Source organism: Actinia tenebrosa, unplaced genomic scaffold, assembly GCF_029948245.1.
Source record: "Actinia tenebrosa isolate PJP-AT-01 unplaced genomic scaffold, QUT_ActTen_1.0 PGA_scaffold14__42_contigs__length_11649687, whole genome shotgun sequence".
NCBI lineage: Eukaryota > Metazoa > Cnidaria > Anthozoa > Actiniaria > Actiniidae > Actinia > Actinia tenebrosa.
The window spans coordinates 2,324,388-2,342,830 of NW_028292574.1; the positions used below are offsets into that span (position 1 = coordinate 2,324,388).

The 18,443-nt window shown below is 37.1% G+C and overlaps 2 protein-coding genes across 4 annotated transcripts; one reads left to right on the forward strand and one right to left on the reverse strand.

The window, feature by feature from the left end:
* The first annotated feature begins 243 nt into the window (after positions 1 to 243).
* LOC116302343 (von Willebrand factor A domain-containing protein 5B1) lies at positions 244 to 17,889 on the forward strand. Of its 3 annotated transcripts, none has more exons than XM_089029589.1 (8): positions 244 to 1,749; positions 4,186 to 4,300; positions 4,753 to 5,964; positions 6,601 to 6,863; positions 7,675 to 7,907; positions 8,523 to 8,841; positions 9,363 to 9,600; positions 17,702 to 17,889. In XM_089029589.1, the coding sequence occupies exons 1-8, from the start codon at positions 503 to 505 to the stop codon at positions 17,846 to 17,848; spliced, it is 3,774 nt and encodes a 1,257-aa protein (XP_088885715.1). In that variant the 5' UTR covers positions 244 to 502; the 3' UTR covers positions 17,849 to 17,889. The 3 variants fall into 3 exon arrangements, with proteins under 3 accessions (XP_088885715.1, XP_031567486.2, XP_031567492.2); XM_031711626.2 differs by lacking the exon at positions 17,702 to 17,889 and adding an exon at positions 11,189 to 12,601 and having other exon boundaries at positions 246 to 1,749; XM_031711632.2 differs by lacking the exon at positions 17,702 to 17,889 and adding an exon at positions 11,744 to 12,601 and having other exon boundaries at positions 246 to 1,749.
* LOC116302361 (E3 ubiquitin-protein ligase MARCHF3-like) lies at positions 12,890 to 17,650 on the reverse strand. The gene is made up of 3 exons (XM_031711642.2): positions 17,563 to 17,650; positions 16,792 to 17,270; positions 12,890 to 14,894 (listed from the first exon to the last, which is right to left on the reverse strand). Exons 2-3 carry the CDS (start codon positions 17,215 to 17,217, stop codon positions 14,568 to 14,570), a joined length of 753 nt encoding a protein of 250 aa, XP_031567502.1. The 5' UTR covers positions 17,218 to 17,270; positions 17,563 to 17,650; the 3' UTR covers positions 12,890 to 14,567.
* Positions 17,890 to 18,443: the final 554 nt, after the last annotated feature.

An 18,443-nucleotide genomic window follows, 5' to 3' on the forward strand; every position in this document is an offset into this window, starting at 1 on the left:
GGTGAGATTTTTCGCTTTTCTTCAAAACCATATGCTCAATTTTGCCAATTCTTGATTGGTTTAGCGTCGCGTCACGTGACTGAGCCCAAACTAAAGGAGCTCGGTATTTCAAGATATAAATATATACATATATATATATATATATATATGTTTTCCAGTTTGCTGTGTTTGAATAAATTAAGGAGTTAATTGACTGTTTTTAGAGCTCATGTAATTGGACGGTGGCTTGAAACGGATGCGTACGCTGTTTCCCAAATGCTTAAATGCCAGAAGGCGAAAAGACGAATAATTCTGATTTTAGTCTGTAAAATACCACACAAATCGCTTCATCGTGAGAAAAGCCGCAGTTCTAATAATTCGCTTTATCCCATACTATAGTTTTGAACTAAAAAACACATCGAGGTTGAAGACTTTGAACGAATATTCTTCTTTTTTTTTTCCTTTAGTGAGATTTAAATTCATATTATTTTGAATTTTCTATGATTTTGGTTGTGGTTTCGTGATGACTGGACTGGTTAATCGCCATAGTATTCAATCTTTACCTTTAAAAGCATCTAGCATTTTTGCCGAGGTAAATGGATTTGCCGCTCGAGTCCTGGCAACATTGACATACTTTAATGACTGCGAGTATGACATCGAAGGGTTATTCGTTTTCCCTCAAGACGAGAGAACTACGATTGTGGAGTTCGAAGCGACAGTGGAAGAAAGACATCTTTTTACAGAAATCAAAGAGAAAACTTCTGTGGAATACGAAAAAAGCGCCTATCCTATCGAAGAAAGAGAAGATGATTTATTTTCCTTGAGCATCGGTAGAATTCCTCCACAATGTTCAGTGTTTGTACAGGTGAGTTTGATTACGGAACTCCTCTCGGATCCTAAGACTCGAGGATCTCTTTTCGTCCTTCCTTCGGTATTTACACCAAGATTAAGCAGCAAGGATGAAGACGATGATAATCACAACGACCGCTACGGCTCTCAAATACTGATCAGTGACATTCCAAGAAAGACTCATGAACCGTACAGTTTTGACCTTCAACTTGAGGTTGTCGCTCCATCTCTTCTTGCTGGCTGTTCGTCGCAGACACATGCAATTCAAGTCGATGCAGATTCAAGAGCAACAAATGCGTCTCGTATTCACATTACGATAGCAGAACCACACACATACGATAGGGAACTAGAGGTTCTCTTACATCTATCCCATCCTTATGATCCTTACGTACTTATAGAAGAAGGAAAAAGAATTCTTAGAGATAAAGAAAACTTTACTTGTGACACGACTGACAGCGAAGACTTGATTGAAAATTTCGCTCAGAAACCAGCCGTTATGATAAACTTTACACCTCAACTGAAATCTTTTTCCAAAACGGTGACAGAATTCCTATTTCTGGTTGACAGAAGTGGAAGTATGAGTGGCAAACACATTTTTCAGGTCAAAGAAACATTGATTTTATTCCTGAAAAGTTTACCATCAAATTCTTATTTTAATGTTATTGGTTTTGGATCGTACTATCGGAGCTTATTCCAAGAGAGTCAGCAATACACTGACGAAACTTTGGAAAAAGCTATATCCTATATTCAAAAGATGAGAGCAGATCTTGGAGGAACGAATCTTATTCTCCCGCTAGATTTCATCTTTGATCAGCCAAGGAAGAACGGTGTTCCACGGGTAATATTCATGTTGACGGATGGAGGAGTTTCCAATACGCTTGACGTTGTTGATTTAGTAAGAAAAAACTCAACTAACACAAGGTAAGGGCGAAAATTCATTTTAAGAGTAGATTTGTTTTGTGAGGAATTCATAACCCTTGAATTATGTTTTTTTTAACAACTAAAAAAATCGATTTATTTTCACGCGTTTGAGAGAATTGAATATTCAAAGTCATTGAGCAGATTAGGAAGGTATTTGAACGCATTATCAAAATGTTCGACTCCTTCTCTTTTCTTTAGCGTAGAAATATAATTCAAAGGCAGGAGGGAGGTTTACAAGACTATTTGCAGTTCAACAAGCATATATTGAATGGTATATATCAATTAAAACACGCAGTAAAGCGAGGGAACAAGTCGATCCATAAATCGACTCAGTTAATAATAGACTTAGGATTGAACAGCAGGTGTCGTAGTTGTAAATTCACATCTTCATGTCTGGATTTCCATTCAATATTCAATCGATTATGTTTGTAAGGAAATTGATATTAGTGTGTTTCTGTTTCTTTATGTCAGTACAGCATTACTGTATGTCGTTGCTTATATATACAGGTTTGTCCTCCCTGGACTGGTCTCAAAACTTGAGAAAATTTAAGTGGAAAAAAGTTTTTTTTTTACTATTTTACTTCGTGCTCAAAAGGATTAAGTCTGAAACGAATTAAATAAATTAAAGGACAAATAAAGTCATATAGTATTTCTGGGTCTAAAATTCAGAATTATGAGTAAAGTCACTTTATAATAAAAAGGACCTGTTTCTATAGTTGATAAAAAGTTGTCAAATCGAGAAGGAAATGTCAGGATAACAATGATGATAATTGACAAACGTAGAGCAAGAACATTTTCTTTTACTACCAAATAAAATATATTCCTATATTAAAAATAAAAATAAAATCACATGCAGTAATTAATTAATTTGTCGAGAGAATAACATTTTGTCATAGACAATATAATTAGTTTATGTAGTCGGAAAGTCATTTGCTCTATACCGCCAGGCTCATCAAAATACAGCTTTATATTATTATGTGATGTCAGTATTGTATTGACTCTATATCATATAATATATATGTATTATTGTTTCTTCAATGGTTTTATAACGTTATCTGGGAGACGTGCAATTTTATCTGTTCACAGAGGGCGTAATAAAATGATCATTATCAATCCATCCATCCATCCGTCCGTCCGTCCATCCCGTCCGTCCGTCCGTCCGTCCGTCCGTCCGTCCGTCCGTCCGTCCGTCCGTCCGTCCGTCCATCCGTCCGTCCGTCCGTCCGTCCGTCCATCCATCCATGCATTTGCTGTTATTGAACAATACATTTTATATGATTTCTTCGCCTTTATCATGTACATTATTTAAAGGCTAAGTATTTCAATAGATGAAAGTTGAGGGAAGAGAAGAAAAGATAAGATAAAAGAGGGGAGGAGAGGAGAGGAGAGGAGAGGAGAGGAGAGGAGAGGAGAGAAAGAAAAGAGAGTTATAGATAATTATTCAGGTTTATCTCCCTCCGCAGATGCACAGTTGTATAGTCTACGTTCTTAAGAGAGAGAAAGGATCGAAAGGACGGAAGTCGGCCGAATAATCAATTGAGTCCTTCATTAACACCTTATTTTATACCCTGCTAAAAAAACAATTGAATTATTTGACAAAATAACTAATTCCAAAGAAAAAAGAAAACGGGGTATGAAGAACGAAAGAATTAAATAACGAGAGAAATAAATGAATAAAGGGCCTTTATGAATAAAATTAAACGATCGATCTCAATTTGTATCAGTATATATTAGATTAGAAAAACAATTAGAAAAACCTTTTACTGTAATTTATGCTACGACTCGTAGATTATAGTGACCAATAACCATGGCAGACGACTACTTGAAATGCTTGAGTAAAAAAGAAAAGGAAAAAGAAAAATAAGAAAAAAAGTATACTTTTCTCTAGCAACCCGTGGATTTACTTATGTTGCTACATATAGTTTAGATATTTGTTGTTGAGGAAGCCAAATATGATCAAGTTCTTTATTTGTTGGCTCGTTCCAGTTGAACTCATCTTTGGGAAGCGCGGGTGGCGTAGCGGTGTGAGCGCTCGCCTCTCATCAATGCGACCCGTGCTCGAGTCCCGCCGGTTACGGAGTCGTATATGAGCAGAGTTGTTTGTTGGTTCTCTCCTGTGCTTCGAGGGTTTTCCGGGTTCTCCGGCTTTCCTCCCTCCGCAAAAAGCAACTCCTAAATTCAAATTCGATCACGGAACGAGGGCCACAGGTTTGTTAGCTACTGGCTATTAATTGCTATCCTCGTGAAAGAAGGACGTTTTTTTTTTTTAAATCGTTCCATTCCCCTCTTCTGGTAATCAGTAACTTGTAACCAAACCCCTTCGGCCAGACTAACCAGAACACACCTGTACACGTCTAAAGTAAGGAGTTACGCCAAGGAATACAAATTCGTTTTGCACATTTTAACTGATGAAGGGTTTATATTGTTCCTTTATAGGTTCTACACGTTCGGGATAGGACCTGAAGCTTGTCCTTATTTGGTACAGAGTATTGCAGGATCGGGTTCTGGCAAGTCTTGGTTCCTGGCAGAGGACGAGAGGATTCCTCCAAAGGTATTGGACAACTAATCTACTTATCCTGATCAAACGTTATTATTATCAAAATAATGTAATACGTCTGTTTTGTAACTATGCGGAAAGTCTCTGTCAATTCGATCTCTGATTTAGCCGTGCCCTGAATACAGCCCAGAGGTTGTTCAGGGTTCGATCTGTGAGTTAGTCGTGCCCTGACTTTGATTAGCCCAAAGGTTGTTTCATGGTTCAATATGTGAGTTAGTTGTGCCCTGACTTAGATCAGCCCAGATGTTGTTTTAGGGTTCAATATGTGAGTTAGTCATGCCCTGACTTAGATCAGCCCAGAGGTTGTTTTAGGGTTCAATCTGTGAGTAAGTTGAATTTTCTTTTTCTATTTTATTCTTTCTTTTTTCTTTGAAGTGTCTTTTTATGCATTATTAGATATCTTTTGCTTTAATAATCCTTATTATTGCTTCTTTTTATGTATTCAGGTAATGGAAGCACTAAAAGAGTCACTCAAGCCCGCGATCACAGATATTGAGATCAGCTGGCACCTCCCAGAAGGATATGATGTCATACAGTCTCCATCCCAACTCCCGTTCGTGTTTGATGGCGAGCGCTTAGTATTGTACGGATTATTGTCACGCCCTCCAAGCGAAGAGAAAGAATCTCCAAGAACGCCTCAAAGACGTCGTATGGATCGTACGATGCGTTCTTTCTCTAATAATTCCGTTAAGGTGTTCTGGTTTGATGATGATATGGAGTACTTACCAGAGGAACAGCTTTTGTTGGAGATTGAGGAACCAGAAAGACAAGCTGATGATGATGACGATAACTTTTTCCAAAACGAGCAAGAGTTTGGATTTGAGAACTTTGTTGACCCCCTCGGAGTCAATACTCGGCGTACAATAAATAATAACGAGATACAACAGAATCGGAAAAGCATTGACTGTCTAACAAAGCGTGCACGAAGCACGAGTCCTCCACGTGATCACTCCTCAATTACTACTGAAGACAGAGACTCACCAGTTGATGTACAAGGCACGAGGTCCACACGTGATAGTCATGGACGTCATAGATCTTCCTCATCATCCATGATTGATAAGAATGATGTCGTCCACAATATTGTGTTTGGGGACTTTTTTAAAGATATCAATAAATCATCGGAATCTGTGAGTAACCAAGCTAAAGACCCTGACAATGGAAGTCAACAGAAAGAAGAAACAAACGATGGTACTCATCAAACTGATGCTCAGAGCAAGAGGCATCAATATGCTCTGGAGAAGGAAGGACATGGTAAAGGGGACATGAGCGTTGAGCAAAAAAAGTCTGAAACCAAAAAATTGAATAGAAGCCATGAAAATGAAGATGGAAATGCGTGCGCATGCGACAACAAGGAGACGGCTAGCCAGGAGACATCGCGGTATCATGAAAGAGATAGCGGTGTTGGTTTCTCAATGGATGATAGCGATAAACCATTTGAAGAGGATCAAAGCAGCAATGACCTCTGTTCGGAAGAAGAGAAGTCCGGAATACGGCCACCGACTGAAGGCACAACACTATTTCATGAAGACCTTGAACGCTCTGATCTAAAATCCTATACAGTTGTCAAAGATAGTGACATGCTCGGAACACTTGGTCTTCCCAAGAATTTTGGGGCTGTTAGCATCAAGGGGTGGGTTGGAGATGAAGAAGTCGAACAGGTAATAAGAAAAACTTGCATCTAAACTGCATTCTACATCTAACGTATTGCCAATACTGCATCTAAGCCACTTGACATAATGTTTTCAAACTTCAGACCAAGTTTCAATGACCCAAAGGATAATAGCATATCTTCTGATAAATAAAAAAAATATACATAATCCTTTACGCCTGGGTAGCGATTGGGTCGCATTAATAGCCAGTGGGGCGTAATGAACCTGCAACTCTCGTCCCTTGGTTGAATTTCACAATAGAAGGAGTAGCTTTTGCGGAGGGAGGAATCTTGTTCACCTGTAACTCTGGGGAAAAGTACACTACTTAAAAATTCAAGCTAAGAGCTTAATTTTCAAGCCTTCGTAATCGCGACTTCATATGGTATACTAGAAAGCAATAATTATCAAATGGTCGAAGAATCATCAATATACTATGACACACCAGCCTACGAGACAGCACTATAAATTTACTGGAAAGCACTTTGTTTGTAGGCAAGATATCTAGATGCCGCAAAATACGATTTCACATTCCACTTCAGCGGAATAAAAAAACTGATTTTGAAATTATCGATTCGTTCCATGTAATAATGTCACCGTTTATATGATGTATTGTAACAGTAAACTCTTTTGCGTCTTCCTTAACAGGTCATCCCATTCCCAATCAACCGGAGCGGTGGATCATCAAAGCGTCCAACAATACACCAGCTACTGGCGCGTTCGCTCATCCGGGAACTTCAAGTTTCCGAGGAAAACCCGTCAGAGAGCATGCGCAAGATACTTACTATCACTAAGCAGGCCAAAGTACACAGCAGGCTCACGGCCTTTGCTTCCGTCGATCAGTATTGTTTTGAAGATGAGATTTTGAGTGCACTTCAATTCCCTAACAAAGAAACCAGTCCAAACCTTGGGTAAGTGAAGTCGGCGTAAAAAATGTTTTGTAAAAGTATATATCATATAGGATCATATCATATTTTCCCCACTGCATGCCTGCTGGTTACAATGGTTGAGGAAGGATCAGTTAGAAATCTGGGTTATATACCTTTCTCTTTTTGCCTGCAAGTACTCACGAAATTCTTTCTTGGATGAAGGCAAGGTATGAAATATGTTTAAACTCGTCAGAGGTGACTCCGAAATCGATTGAGGTTGATCAAATTTTTAATATAAAACAAAACTATTGCCTTGCAACATTTAGATTTGTGAGTTTCTTATCACGTTTCTAAAACTACTCGTCTCATATTTCTACAGACTACCGATACAATGTTCCTTTGAATTAAATAATAATGATAATTAAATAATAAGCAACGACAATCATTATAAGAACCATATCCCAATTCTTCTTTATTCACATCTTTTATTAGAACTTTTTACCTTTGGTTCGGTGTTTTCTCATTTTAAACCATGTGGCAATTCCATGAGAATAGATTCTTTTTTTTTATTTCATTTTTATTGGAGTTTGTTCTACCCATGCGTAACCGTTAGACAAAAAATACTCTAGGAAATATTACATGGTTTGAAATACAAAAACATTGCGTTAAGGTAAAGAGATCTACTGGCTACTAAAGAAATTATACTCTAGGAGATAATCCATGGTTTGAAATACAAAATCATTACGCTCAAGGTAAAGTGGTCTACTAGCTGTTCACTTTGCGTTCTAGCAACATTAACTGAAATAGCTTATAAAATATTCCAACCACGGTATGTTACTTATAATTATTCCAGGAAGAGGAATGTTCTCATGTTGGAGCGCAAGTGTGGGTTTACAACTGGTCTCGGTAGGCGCTTACCAAGTCCAGAAGGAAGCGACCAGGAGTCAATAGAATCAGAAAGCACCGAGATAACAATGGGCAATGGAGAGGAACCGGCGGATCTTTACCGACTGGATCGCTCGGGGACCATTGATAGCTGCGATAGCAATGTTACTAGGACCACCGCACTGTCTAGATCGTATCACGGTAGGTACTATATGCATCTGCTAAGTTGATATCATGTCAGCCAATCAGATTAACTGATCACTACGACAACGTTACTTCCCAAATCGGCCTAATCCATTTCTTTCCCATTTGAAACAAAATGACATCCCCTTGAGTATTACTTCTTTGTTTAACGGTTGCACACGAGAAGACACATGAATATGGATACGACTCAAACAAAGAATTTTATTCTTAAGAGACTTAAGACACGTGGTTTGAAATTGGAAATACATTATATACGCTCAAGTGGATTTGGTCCATTGCTTGGAAAACTGAAGTACAGGCACTCGGCCTCCGTACGGGGTAGCGTCGGACCAAGTAATTATTTTATGGCATTATTCTCAACAAAATAGAAAACATGCGGTAATGATTTACATCCGTACACAGTACGTCGTGCGGTAACATTGGAATGGTTTCTCATTGTCACAAGTCCAGTGTTTCTGTGCTGTGAAGAACTTGAATAAAACTAAAGTATGTTTTCGAATTACGCACATCTCTGTTACCCTTCCTCGCAGGTAACTCTGCTTGGGGGATTTTACACCCTGTGGAATGAGATACTAAATATAAATGATTTTTCTGCTTTTGCTTTAACTTCAGCTGGGCGTCAGTTCCCGCCATTGTCGACCCGATACGTGGTTGGAGAGAAGCAAACAACAACCAGCGTTAATCACAAGTCATCTGCCCTGTCAGGTCGGTTGTCGCCTGTCCTGACAAAACCTTTGAAAGACTATCAACCTTTTGTTGATCTGGCAAAATTGCAGTTTAGGAATGGATATTGGGAACAAGACGAAAGATTCGCTGAATGCGTTGGGTTGCCTTTATTCAGCATACAACAGGCATCACCGCTGGCCGATAATACTGTATGCGTATCAAAAGACTTGGAAGAGCTGATGAAGGGCTATAAATGCGATTATGGGTATGGAAGTATATTGAAACATTACAATATATTCATCTGCACTCAGTATGGGGGATGTTATTTAAATCACATCTGGCGGCTATTGAAGTCATTACAACTTAGAACATATTTATCCAATAACATTGAAAATACAGTCAATAATTATAAAAAGGCAGGGAAGTCGACGTATATTCGACGGTATTCCACTGTTTCTTATCATCATATGGATTTCAGACTAGGTTTAGTTCCAAAGATGTAAATGCTTTTTCATGGCACACCATGCTATATTCAAATCGTATTTTCTTGTACACTCCAATCGTCTGAAAGCTTAGGACTCATGCATCCTAACTTACCAACCCGGCACTGATCATCCATATGATCATGCGCTCACTGCCCATTGATATAGAATATCCTTTAACAAAGGTACAACAGATACAAATAATGTGCGACAAAACAAAAATGACAAAAAGCAAATAAACGGCAACTTATTTACTTTTTCATCAACCACTTTTCATTTTTTTTTTTCCTTTATTTCCCAACAGAACACAGCTTTGGGCAACTGCCTTAGGACTGGCATGGCTTTGCCGTAACCACCGCGATTACCAAGATGAATGGTTTCTTTTGGCGCGAAAGGCAGACACGTGGCTGGAAGAATGTGAATACCCACGTGGATTTACACGTGCTGATATCAAGAAATTAGCATACCAAGCCCTAGTGCTCATGCGCAGAAAGGAGTTGTCTCAAGGTTCTTCATCTTTATCGGAATCTCCTCTGGAAAAAGTAGGTGATTTTGAATGGCCAGTCTTTTAGTTATTCAGTTTAGGGAAACATTTTTAGTGAACTTTTTACATAAAAAACTTTATATAGCTTGATACTAAATGATAGAAGGATCTAGGAATTTATGACGTAGGTATTAAGGCTGCGTTCATAATGTATGGCAGGGGGCGGGGCAGGTGAAATTGAGGGGGGATCGCGAAAATTTTGGTAGGAAAAAGGGGGGATCGGCAAATTTTTATCAGAAAAATGGGGGATGCACAATTTTTGGAAGAAGCTACAAGCCTTGATTAGGGGGGATCGTATTTTTTGCATGACTTTAAGGGGCGGTGTTGAGAATTATTCTGGACATTTCGAATCTTCACTGCACCCCCCCCTCCCCCCTCCCCCCCCCCCCCCCCCCCCCCCCACTTTGCCTCACATTATGAACGCAGCCTAATACTATAGCAGTGCTGTTTTTAAAAGGAGAGACGAATATAATATAATGTGTAAAAGTATAACCATTCAACGAGTAACTTAATGATTAAATACGACAATGCAGCTGACTAAGGGAATTCAGATATTTTTTTTATATTAACCACAGTTTGATAACGTAATATTAATACGACTAGGGGCCAGGACTGCTCATGAACAAACAACTCCATAAGTTAATCAGCGGGTCATGAATTATTCCACATATATTGCTTTTATAAATTCAAACAATGAGTTTGAAGTTGGTTTAACTGCTTCAAATGTGCAAAGGCATTTTGTAGGAATGCAATAGGTGACCCTAAATAGCCAGCTAGCGAGGGCGGAATTGTGCAAACTAGGAAAGCTAGAGGGTCTTCACGGCAGTAATGTTGTGTACGTATTTGTTGCAAATGTCATTTCCCGAATCGTTCTTGGTGTAGCTCAAGCTTTACTGTACCTTGGATTAGGGTTTTAGGTTGTTTAGCTTCAAATTCATTGTGTTTAGCTTAAATTGGCTATCGCTTTTTACCTTGGTGCCTCATTCATGTGTCTTGCAACACCAAACAAAATTCCATTTCCGACAGAAAAAGTTCACTTTTTTGACTTAAAGCCATTCATTTATTAGAGCAGCAAGTACAGTGTTGCTGTTAGTCCATGGACTCCATGCATGTGACGTCAACGCAGCTCGGCCTGGTGGACAAAACAAACGAATTCCAATCCAATCACCTGAGAATTGGAACCTATTGTTTTGCCCCCATCAACATTGAGCTTCATAGTCCAAAGGGGTCTATAGAATGTGCAGTTTCAGTCTTGCAATTGTCTCAGCACTAACCGCTAACATATAATCAAACTTTAAGCTTCTAAACCTAATCCCCATTCAGCTCCAAGACCTTCTCAACATTCATTACAAACGTGCCCTTCAACTGCTTCAAAAACAGCGCTATCATTAAACGTTAAAATGTGTGAACGACCCGGAAACACGGCTGAGCAGACGTGAGCTGTATCAAAACTACATCAAAATGGACAACAACCAAGACAACCATACTGTTATAGCAAGATTAGTGTGCTGTTGTGTGCTATACTTTCTCTTTTATGACACCCTGAATACTCAAGGCAGCTTATGTATGTGTGTGTTTACTTTCAGACGACCGATGTTGCAGTGCAGACGGTCAAACCCTCCCACACCTGGTGTAATGTTGTCTAAGATAAATCTTAGCCAATCCTTGTTCACATTCATATTCAAGAAACATGAATCCGAAATATGCTTCGCTTGTCTTATCATAACATTTACATTCATTTTCCAAATTTGGTTCTTTCCATTTTATATTCTTCGTTACGTAATTCATTTTTCATTTCTTTCTTGCTTCAAACCATTATTTGACATTTACATTTGTGTTGATTTGATTTCCAGTTTCTAATTTCTTTTTGAATTTTGAACTTTATGTTTATTTCCTAAATGATAATCATATCATCGATATTTTCTAAATGATAAATTACTTATCATATTATTTTATATTTTAGTAATGTTGGTCGTTTGCTAGTGAGTTAGTAGAATTCAGATAATCACTTTTAACTGATTTGTTTGTAATGGTACATTTTTATACCATTTACATTTCTTTGTTTTCCCTATTTTCCCAATTAGTTTATTTCATTTTTTATTTTTGTTTTCATTAATCCATTCACCATGTTGTTTTTTCAGAACATTCACTTCAAAAAAAGGTCCCATTTGCTTTCCACATGAACATTCGCAAGCCTGATGGAAACACGTGACAGGTTTGCTCCATGCATGTTCTCACGTCCGCAGGGATCCCATTCATTACTTTTTTGTACATTTTTTTCAAAACATTTTTCTATACAGATCCTATTTCACTAGCGAATCACGTGACCAATCACTTTCTATCATTCTTTCTATCAGTGACCGACATATTTGATAAACATTTTCTTTAAATCACGTGCATATATACATTTGTTGTAAAAATATAACAAATATTTTTTTAATCTCGTGCATATACCGGCATTTTTTTTCTTCTGTGGGGCGGGGAGGGCGGCGTGTACATCTGCCATCCAGCATGGAAGAGCCTTATCGCGTGATTCGTCCCCAGACGATAAAATAGTATTAACGTAATACAATAAGGGTTTAATTTCTAGATTTAAACTAGCCAAGTTAACTATAGCCAAATGGCCAAAAGGGGGCACATGCGCTTAGTTAGTCGTGCTTTGATCTAGATCAGCAGCAAAGGGTTTCTTTTATGGTTCGCGATAAACGTAAACAAATTAAAAAGCGCTAGTTGCTGTGACGTACGCTATTGTCATGACGACTGATTTCAACCAGAAATCGATTCGTTTCATGACACAAAAGTAACTTGACAAGATGGTTGGCAAATTAACATCTCAATGCTAATGTTACCAACTGGCGCTATAATAGGTAGAAAAGGCATTCGGATATTCAACCCTAACAGCTTATTATATGGTAAACTTTGAGGAATTAAAGCTGCACAAGCTAGCTGCTTATTGTAAACACTTCTGCTTGTAATCAAAATAAATTCATTACCATTTATTTATTATTTGATATTATGTTTTTTCTGCTGTCTAGATCTTAATTATTGTTACTTTATTTAAATGTAGAAATAGTTTTTTGGAGACAAAATAAATAAATACAATTTTGCTTTTACTCCTGTCTGTACGTATTGTCTATTGTATTTCAAAGGCGATAAACCATGACCTGTCCCTTACTCAGCATTTTTAATATGACTTCATTAGGCAAATTCTTCCTATTTTTCCCCCAATGAAGAATGGGAAATGAGGGGAAATGGGAGAGAACAAACAAGGTGTAATTGTTGAATACTTTCACACTTCCACAATTTATTAACTGAAACATTTTTAAGGACATGCAATGTTAAATTAATTACTTCTATTTCTGTTATGTTATTTTTGTACACTACTTTTACATCCATGCTCTATTTCCCGGTCTATTTGTATAGAGACCTATGTTCGACTGATACCTATATAAATGTTTTAAATCATGTACGAATTTCAGTATGAAGTTGACAAACAGAAAAACAGCACGTCTCTCATATAAATAAAAGATATACATAAGGCTATATTCAGTCGTTGCTCAATCAGCCTGAGACCTAAATTAGATTTACAGTTTTACATTCGCCAGTACAGGTTTCTGACCCTTGTCTTTGTGAGGCATTTCGCAGTTCTATTGTGCCACCCTTCTTTACGCATCGATCTATTAACATTCCGAGCTAGGTTGAGAAAAAAAACTAGGTCGTGTTGGCACTACAGTGCAAGTTTGGACTGTTTTAGGGGAAGAATTGACGCCATCTTGGAAATACGTTCCCTAAAACGGCCATTAAATATGCACTGCGATGCCAAATAGCTAATTGATAACTTGTTGTGTTCTTGCAAAGCAAGTTGGTTCATTATAAACGAAAATGCATACACAATTTTTTATTCCCAATTTTCAATTTTCAATTTCATTATTCTTGGGTTGAATGTTACGTGATGGCCTTCACATTGGTTCACGATAACAAAGCATTCCTTATTAAGGCCGATTTAGACGGTATCGTATACAACACGCTCGCGTCATGACACCTACGATTGTCGTAGCTTTTTAAAACATGTTTCAAAATCCTACAACTTTTTCCGTGTTGCACGCGTCTGTCGTAGGCGAGTTTTAGGCTCGATTTACAAGCTAAGACTCGAGTTGTAGGAGTTGTATACGATAGTTGTAGGCGAAAACCGTACCTTCTAAACCGGCCTTTAGCTTCTCTAGTTAGATGAACCAATATGGCGGTTGTTTTTTTTGTTTTGTTTTGTTTTGTTTTCCTTTGTTTTGTTTTTTGCTTGTTTGTTTATAACTGACGTGAATTTAAATCACGTGGTTGCATTCCAGGAATAATAGATGCTATTTAAAATGATAGAACCCAGAAAGTTAAAAGACCCTTTATATGAGTATATAAATCATCTAATGACCCTTGAACATTTTGAATGTCTATTAAGCGGTCACCCTCGGGACCAGAAAATGTGGCTGCTTAATAGAGATTGGCCGCTAAACAGAGGTCCAATAAAAACATCGTGTTTTCGGCAATTAACTATATTGTATTGAATTTACACAGTAAAATGGATCGTTCGACTCTTAATACACTGTTAATTACAATTACTTCTGGCTAACCTCTTTTTGAGGTTTGCAACGGTAACCTAGATACGTCAGAATTACGAATAGACTCACTTAACTACTTCGACGACACAGCGGCCATTTTGGATTTCTTGAACTCAGGGATTCAATATAGACCTAATACGGAAGGTAATATGAGGCTTGATGAAGACAACAAAAATCCACGGCACATCGATACCCTTCTTTACCCATAAATGAAAGACAGACAAATGAAATGCCATCTTTGTTTTGCTTTGCTCCCTGGACAACCTATAATATCTTGCGATTCAAGATGGCGGCACCGTATCGTCAAAGTCTATTGTTTAACTAGTGGAACGCGCGTGGAGTGCTACCATTCGGACTACACCACGGCGCATTCTTCGAATGCAGTGGATGTCGAAGTGGCCGATTTAATGATCCAATTCTGGTTCAAACTTCTCCATGCATTCCAGTACGTACTCTTCCGAGTAAACCAAACATAAAAATACCAAATTCTTACCAGGATCATGATAGCACACAGGATGTAAATAGCTACGAAGACTAATATTGTCTCGGTACTTTCCTCTGCTCCCATCAGGCCTTGGAAGATTGCAAAACCTACGATAGTCCCGAGGCTGAACAATGTCACGAACAGATACCAGAGATCCACTTTATTGCAGGGACCAAAACCTCCCTTGGGACGTTTCCACTAAAAGTAAAATAAAAAGCATGCTTTATCTTTTGTCTTGGTTTTTGTTTATGTAATTTGTTTTGGATACCAATCACGCCTATGTAAGTTTGTTTGAGTTAATTAAAGTGCATATGACACGAAATAATTTGTGTCAAAAACGTATTTCTCTAGAAATTCAAGAAAATTTAGAACAAGTTGTGATGTCATTTTGTTAACAAGTTTCTAGATTTAGATACACAGAATATATGTTTGAATATAGAATCTTAATTTCATGTAGTACACTTTTCAGTTTCCCGACATTTGAAGAGTACTACGTGAGCTATCAAATGAAGCTCTAGAATATGCCTTTTGTTGTATTATTTTATACGAATTCACGAGTTTGTATTTAGTGCATTACTACCGAATCTAGAGTACGTGTCAACAAAATGATGTCACAAATTGGGCTTAATTTTCTCACATATCTCAAGAAATAAGCTTTCGAAACAAATTTCAGTACGATATATTCATTATTACTAACAAACTATACATTTTAAATGACGAAATGTTTTCGTGTCACATACACACTTTAAGGATTTCTAAAGTATATACCAGGTCATAATATAGAATTAAGCGCGCAATGCATTGAGTTTATCAAAGTTAAACTTGAATTCGAAGTTCAAACGCTGTGTTATCAAGGAAGCTATTTCAGATTCACTGCCCACGGCACGTACCACAGCAACATGGCCTTCATGCTGAAAATATTTCTTTTCACTGGTCACGTTTCATGATCATTTGCTTAGGTGCTAGACTATTTTCGATACCAATCAAAAAACAATCCTTTTGATCATGTACAAATATTAATAATACGACTGCAAACTCTAGATTTTTGTGTACAACGTGTAAATGTGTGGCAAATTAAAAACTAATGTTGCAAGATGACGGCCAAAATTTCAGAAAATTATTTCATGCAATTTATCTAAATCAATCGAATTTTAAAACATGTACGAATTAAACTAAAAATGTATGATTTAGCAAACTAAAAAATGCTCATTAAATTCAATGACTTTTTAGAGAAGTAATAAGTAGAATTATTTACACTAGTAACATCACTGATAGTTCTCTCAGACATATTGAAGAATCAAGATTATAACATTCATAGGCAAATGAATTAAATTTTTGTTTTGTTTTGTTTGTTATATAACGTCACGTGCAGGAAAACGATCTATATTTAGAGGCCTATTTTCAGAATTTTCCAGATCAGCAGTAATGCTAAAATATTATTTTTTAATCCTGAATTTCGACTTTTCTCTGATATTCAAGTCTAAAATTAGACTGAAACACTTATTCCCCTCAGGTTCAGTGCCATTATGATGAATATCCCAACTGATGATTATCACTTCGCCTTCGGCGAATAATTTGCGAAGCGGCTCTTTTTGCAAACAAGAAGCACCTTTTTAAGTTGTTTGAGAATCCACTTATACGGTGTACTCCAGTTTTTGAGTTCTCTTTTGATCAGCCTTATTCTCGGCTATTACAAAGCTTTCGACGAAAATCCGTGGATATTAATTTTTTCATGTTTCATACGTCTATACAATGGACCTTGGGAGACGTTTGTACACTATCGAGGCTAAAGGCTGGAATAAATGCGAACTCGAAATATGGGAGCATTCGATGAGTAATAGGAATATCGTGAAATTTCTTTGCATTTCATCCTTCATATTTATGAGCCTTAAATTAATTAAAATTCTGTCATTTGTAATTGGTGTTATATATATAGCACCTGTAATAGAAGTATCTCATAGAACTACTTAACAGAATGAAACAAACACGGCCAAATCTTTCTTATTCCACATATATCACTCCCAATCATCTTTATCAACACACCTTCACGTTTTCAAAGTATAATTTAACTACTAGCAAATGGTAGCCAACTTACCTCACATATCGGCTTCGTGTATTTCCTAATAATAACTGTCTCTGAACATAGTTCACACCTCGAAGTCCTAGATATCTGGAACCACTGGATAAGACAGCTTTGATGAATCCATTTCGAAGAACCTGAGCATTTACAAGGGCTAATCAAAGGTTCATCGCCTTTGCAACGGCAGATTCTACATTCTATATCACTGTCATATTTTTCTAGCCTATCACGTGGTACTTCTCCCGGTGAAATCTCTTTGTCATCTTTTGGCAAGACTTGAAGTTCAATAAAGGTGAATTTTTCTTCATTGCTTTGTTTAGCAGCGTTGTTTAGTAAAGATGTGCATTCCTCTGGGTTCGGTTCGATCTCTTCTGAACTAATGTAATCTTCGAATGATTCGAATGATTGTTTAAATACAGTATGTGAATCCATTGAATTCATTAAGTTTTATCTCTTGAAGGCAGCTTGCGTTTTTATTCCCGGCAAATAAGTTCCTATACAAAAAACAATCGGATGTTACACAACACATTATTTTGTAAATATATAGCGATAAGGTATAACCAGTTTTAGATGCACGAAATTTTATTATTAAATTAAGTTTATAACATTTTGTCTAGCATCGGGAAATATTATTACTGTCAGCAGTCTTAATACCATCTAATTTCTCCACTCTGTTCAGATCCCTATATATAGCATAAGGCTACTCGCTTTTAGTATCTGATAGTCCCTGCATGCAGTCATAATACTCTGTCTAAACAACATATAACAATTTTAACGAACACTTACCTTAAACGAAACAAAACCCAATCGTTTGTCATTCATAGAATAATGCTTTCAAAATGTAAGCTCATGGACTTGGCAAAATGTTTTCTCTTGTCATTTAATCACTTGTTGATATAATTATCATATTATATTATTTTTACAGGTACTTAGGAGGCGTTGTGATTGGTTGGTTAGGTCGAACAGGTTGGATCCCTTTTACTGCGGAAAACCGCACATGGAATTTAACATAAATGTTCCATGCAACCTGCAGACTGCTGGACTACCTGGTGACTCGAAGTACTCAGGTTAACATCTACTGAATATTTTAATCAACAGTTATCAATGATTAATAGTCACTGAATAAGTTATATATTGTTCTTCATATTTCCAGCTTCCTTGGAAGAAAAAATAAATAAAATAATAAATTAAAAATTCGTGATACACCAACTTGCAAGAACATTGACATACGAAAATAGAACATTAGTGATTTAGTGAGATAGGAATTATATTAAAAAACAAAAGAAGATCACTGAAGCTGAACTTTTTCTTTTGTCTTATAATGTATTCCTTTCTCACTAAATTACTAATGTTCTATTTTCGTATGTCAACGTTCTTGCAAGTAGGTGTATCTGTTAAATACAGATAAAGGCATTCTCGCTTGTATTCTTAATCTCTCGTAGATCCGTAACTGCTGTAACTTAAAATTAACTATTTAAATCAGCTACATTTCCCGGCCTTTTTAAGATAGATCCGTGTATTTTAATTTACTTCATAGCTCTCAATTTCGCTATATAAAAAGATGTGGTTTTTTTAGTCCCCCCAGTTATTTTCATACACTTTCATGTCCTCTAGTAAGCCTTTTTTGCAATAGACCCCTAGCTTACGTTGATTTCCTAAAGGAATGG

What these genes read in the sequence shown, in the direction of transcription:
- LOC116302343 (XM_089029589.1), top strand. Translation starts at nt 503, where the DNA reads ATGACTGGACTGGTTAATCGCCATAGTATTCAATCTTTACCTTTAAAA. An exon ending in ACTGTCTAGATCGTATCACG is followed by an intron (nt 7,908 to 8,522) that starts GTAGGTACTATA and finishes CTTTAACTTCAG; the next exon opens with CTGGGCGTCAGTTCCCGCCA. An exon ending in CGGAATCTCCTCTGGAAAAA is followed by an intron (nt 9,601 to 17,701) that starts GTAGGTGATTTT and finishes TTATTTTTACAG; the next exon opens with GTACTTAGGAGGCGTTGTGA.
- LOC116302361 (XM_031711642.2), bottom strand. Translation starts at nt 17,217, where the DNA reads ATGAATTCAATGGATTCACATACTGTATTTAAACAATCATTCGAATCA. An exon ending in ACACGAAGCCGATATGTGAG is followed by an intron (nt 14,895 to 16,791) that starts GTAAGTTGGCTA and finishes TTTTACTTTTAG; the next exon opens with TGGAAACGTCCCAAGGGAGG.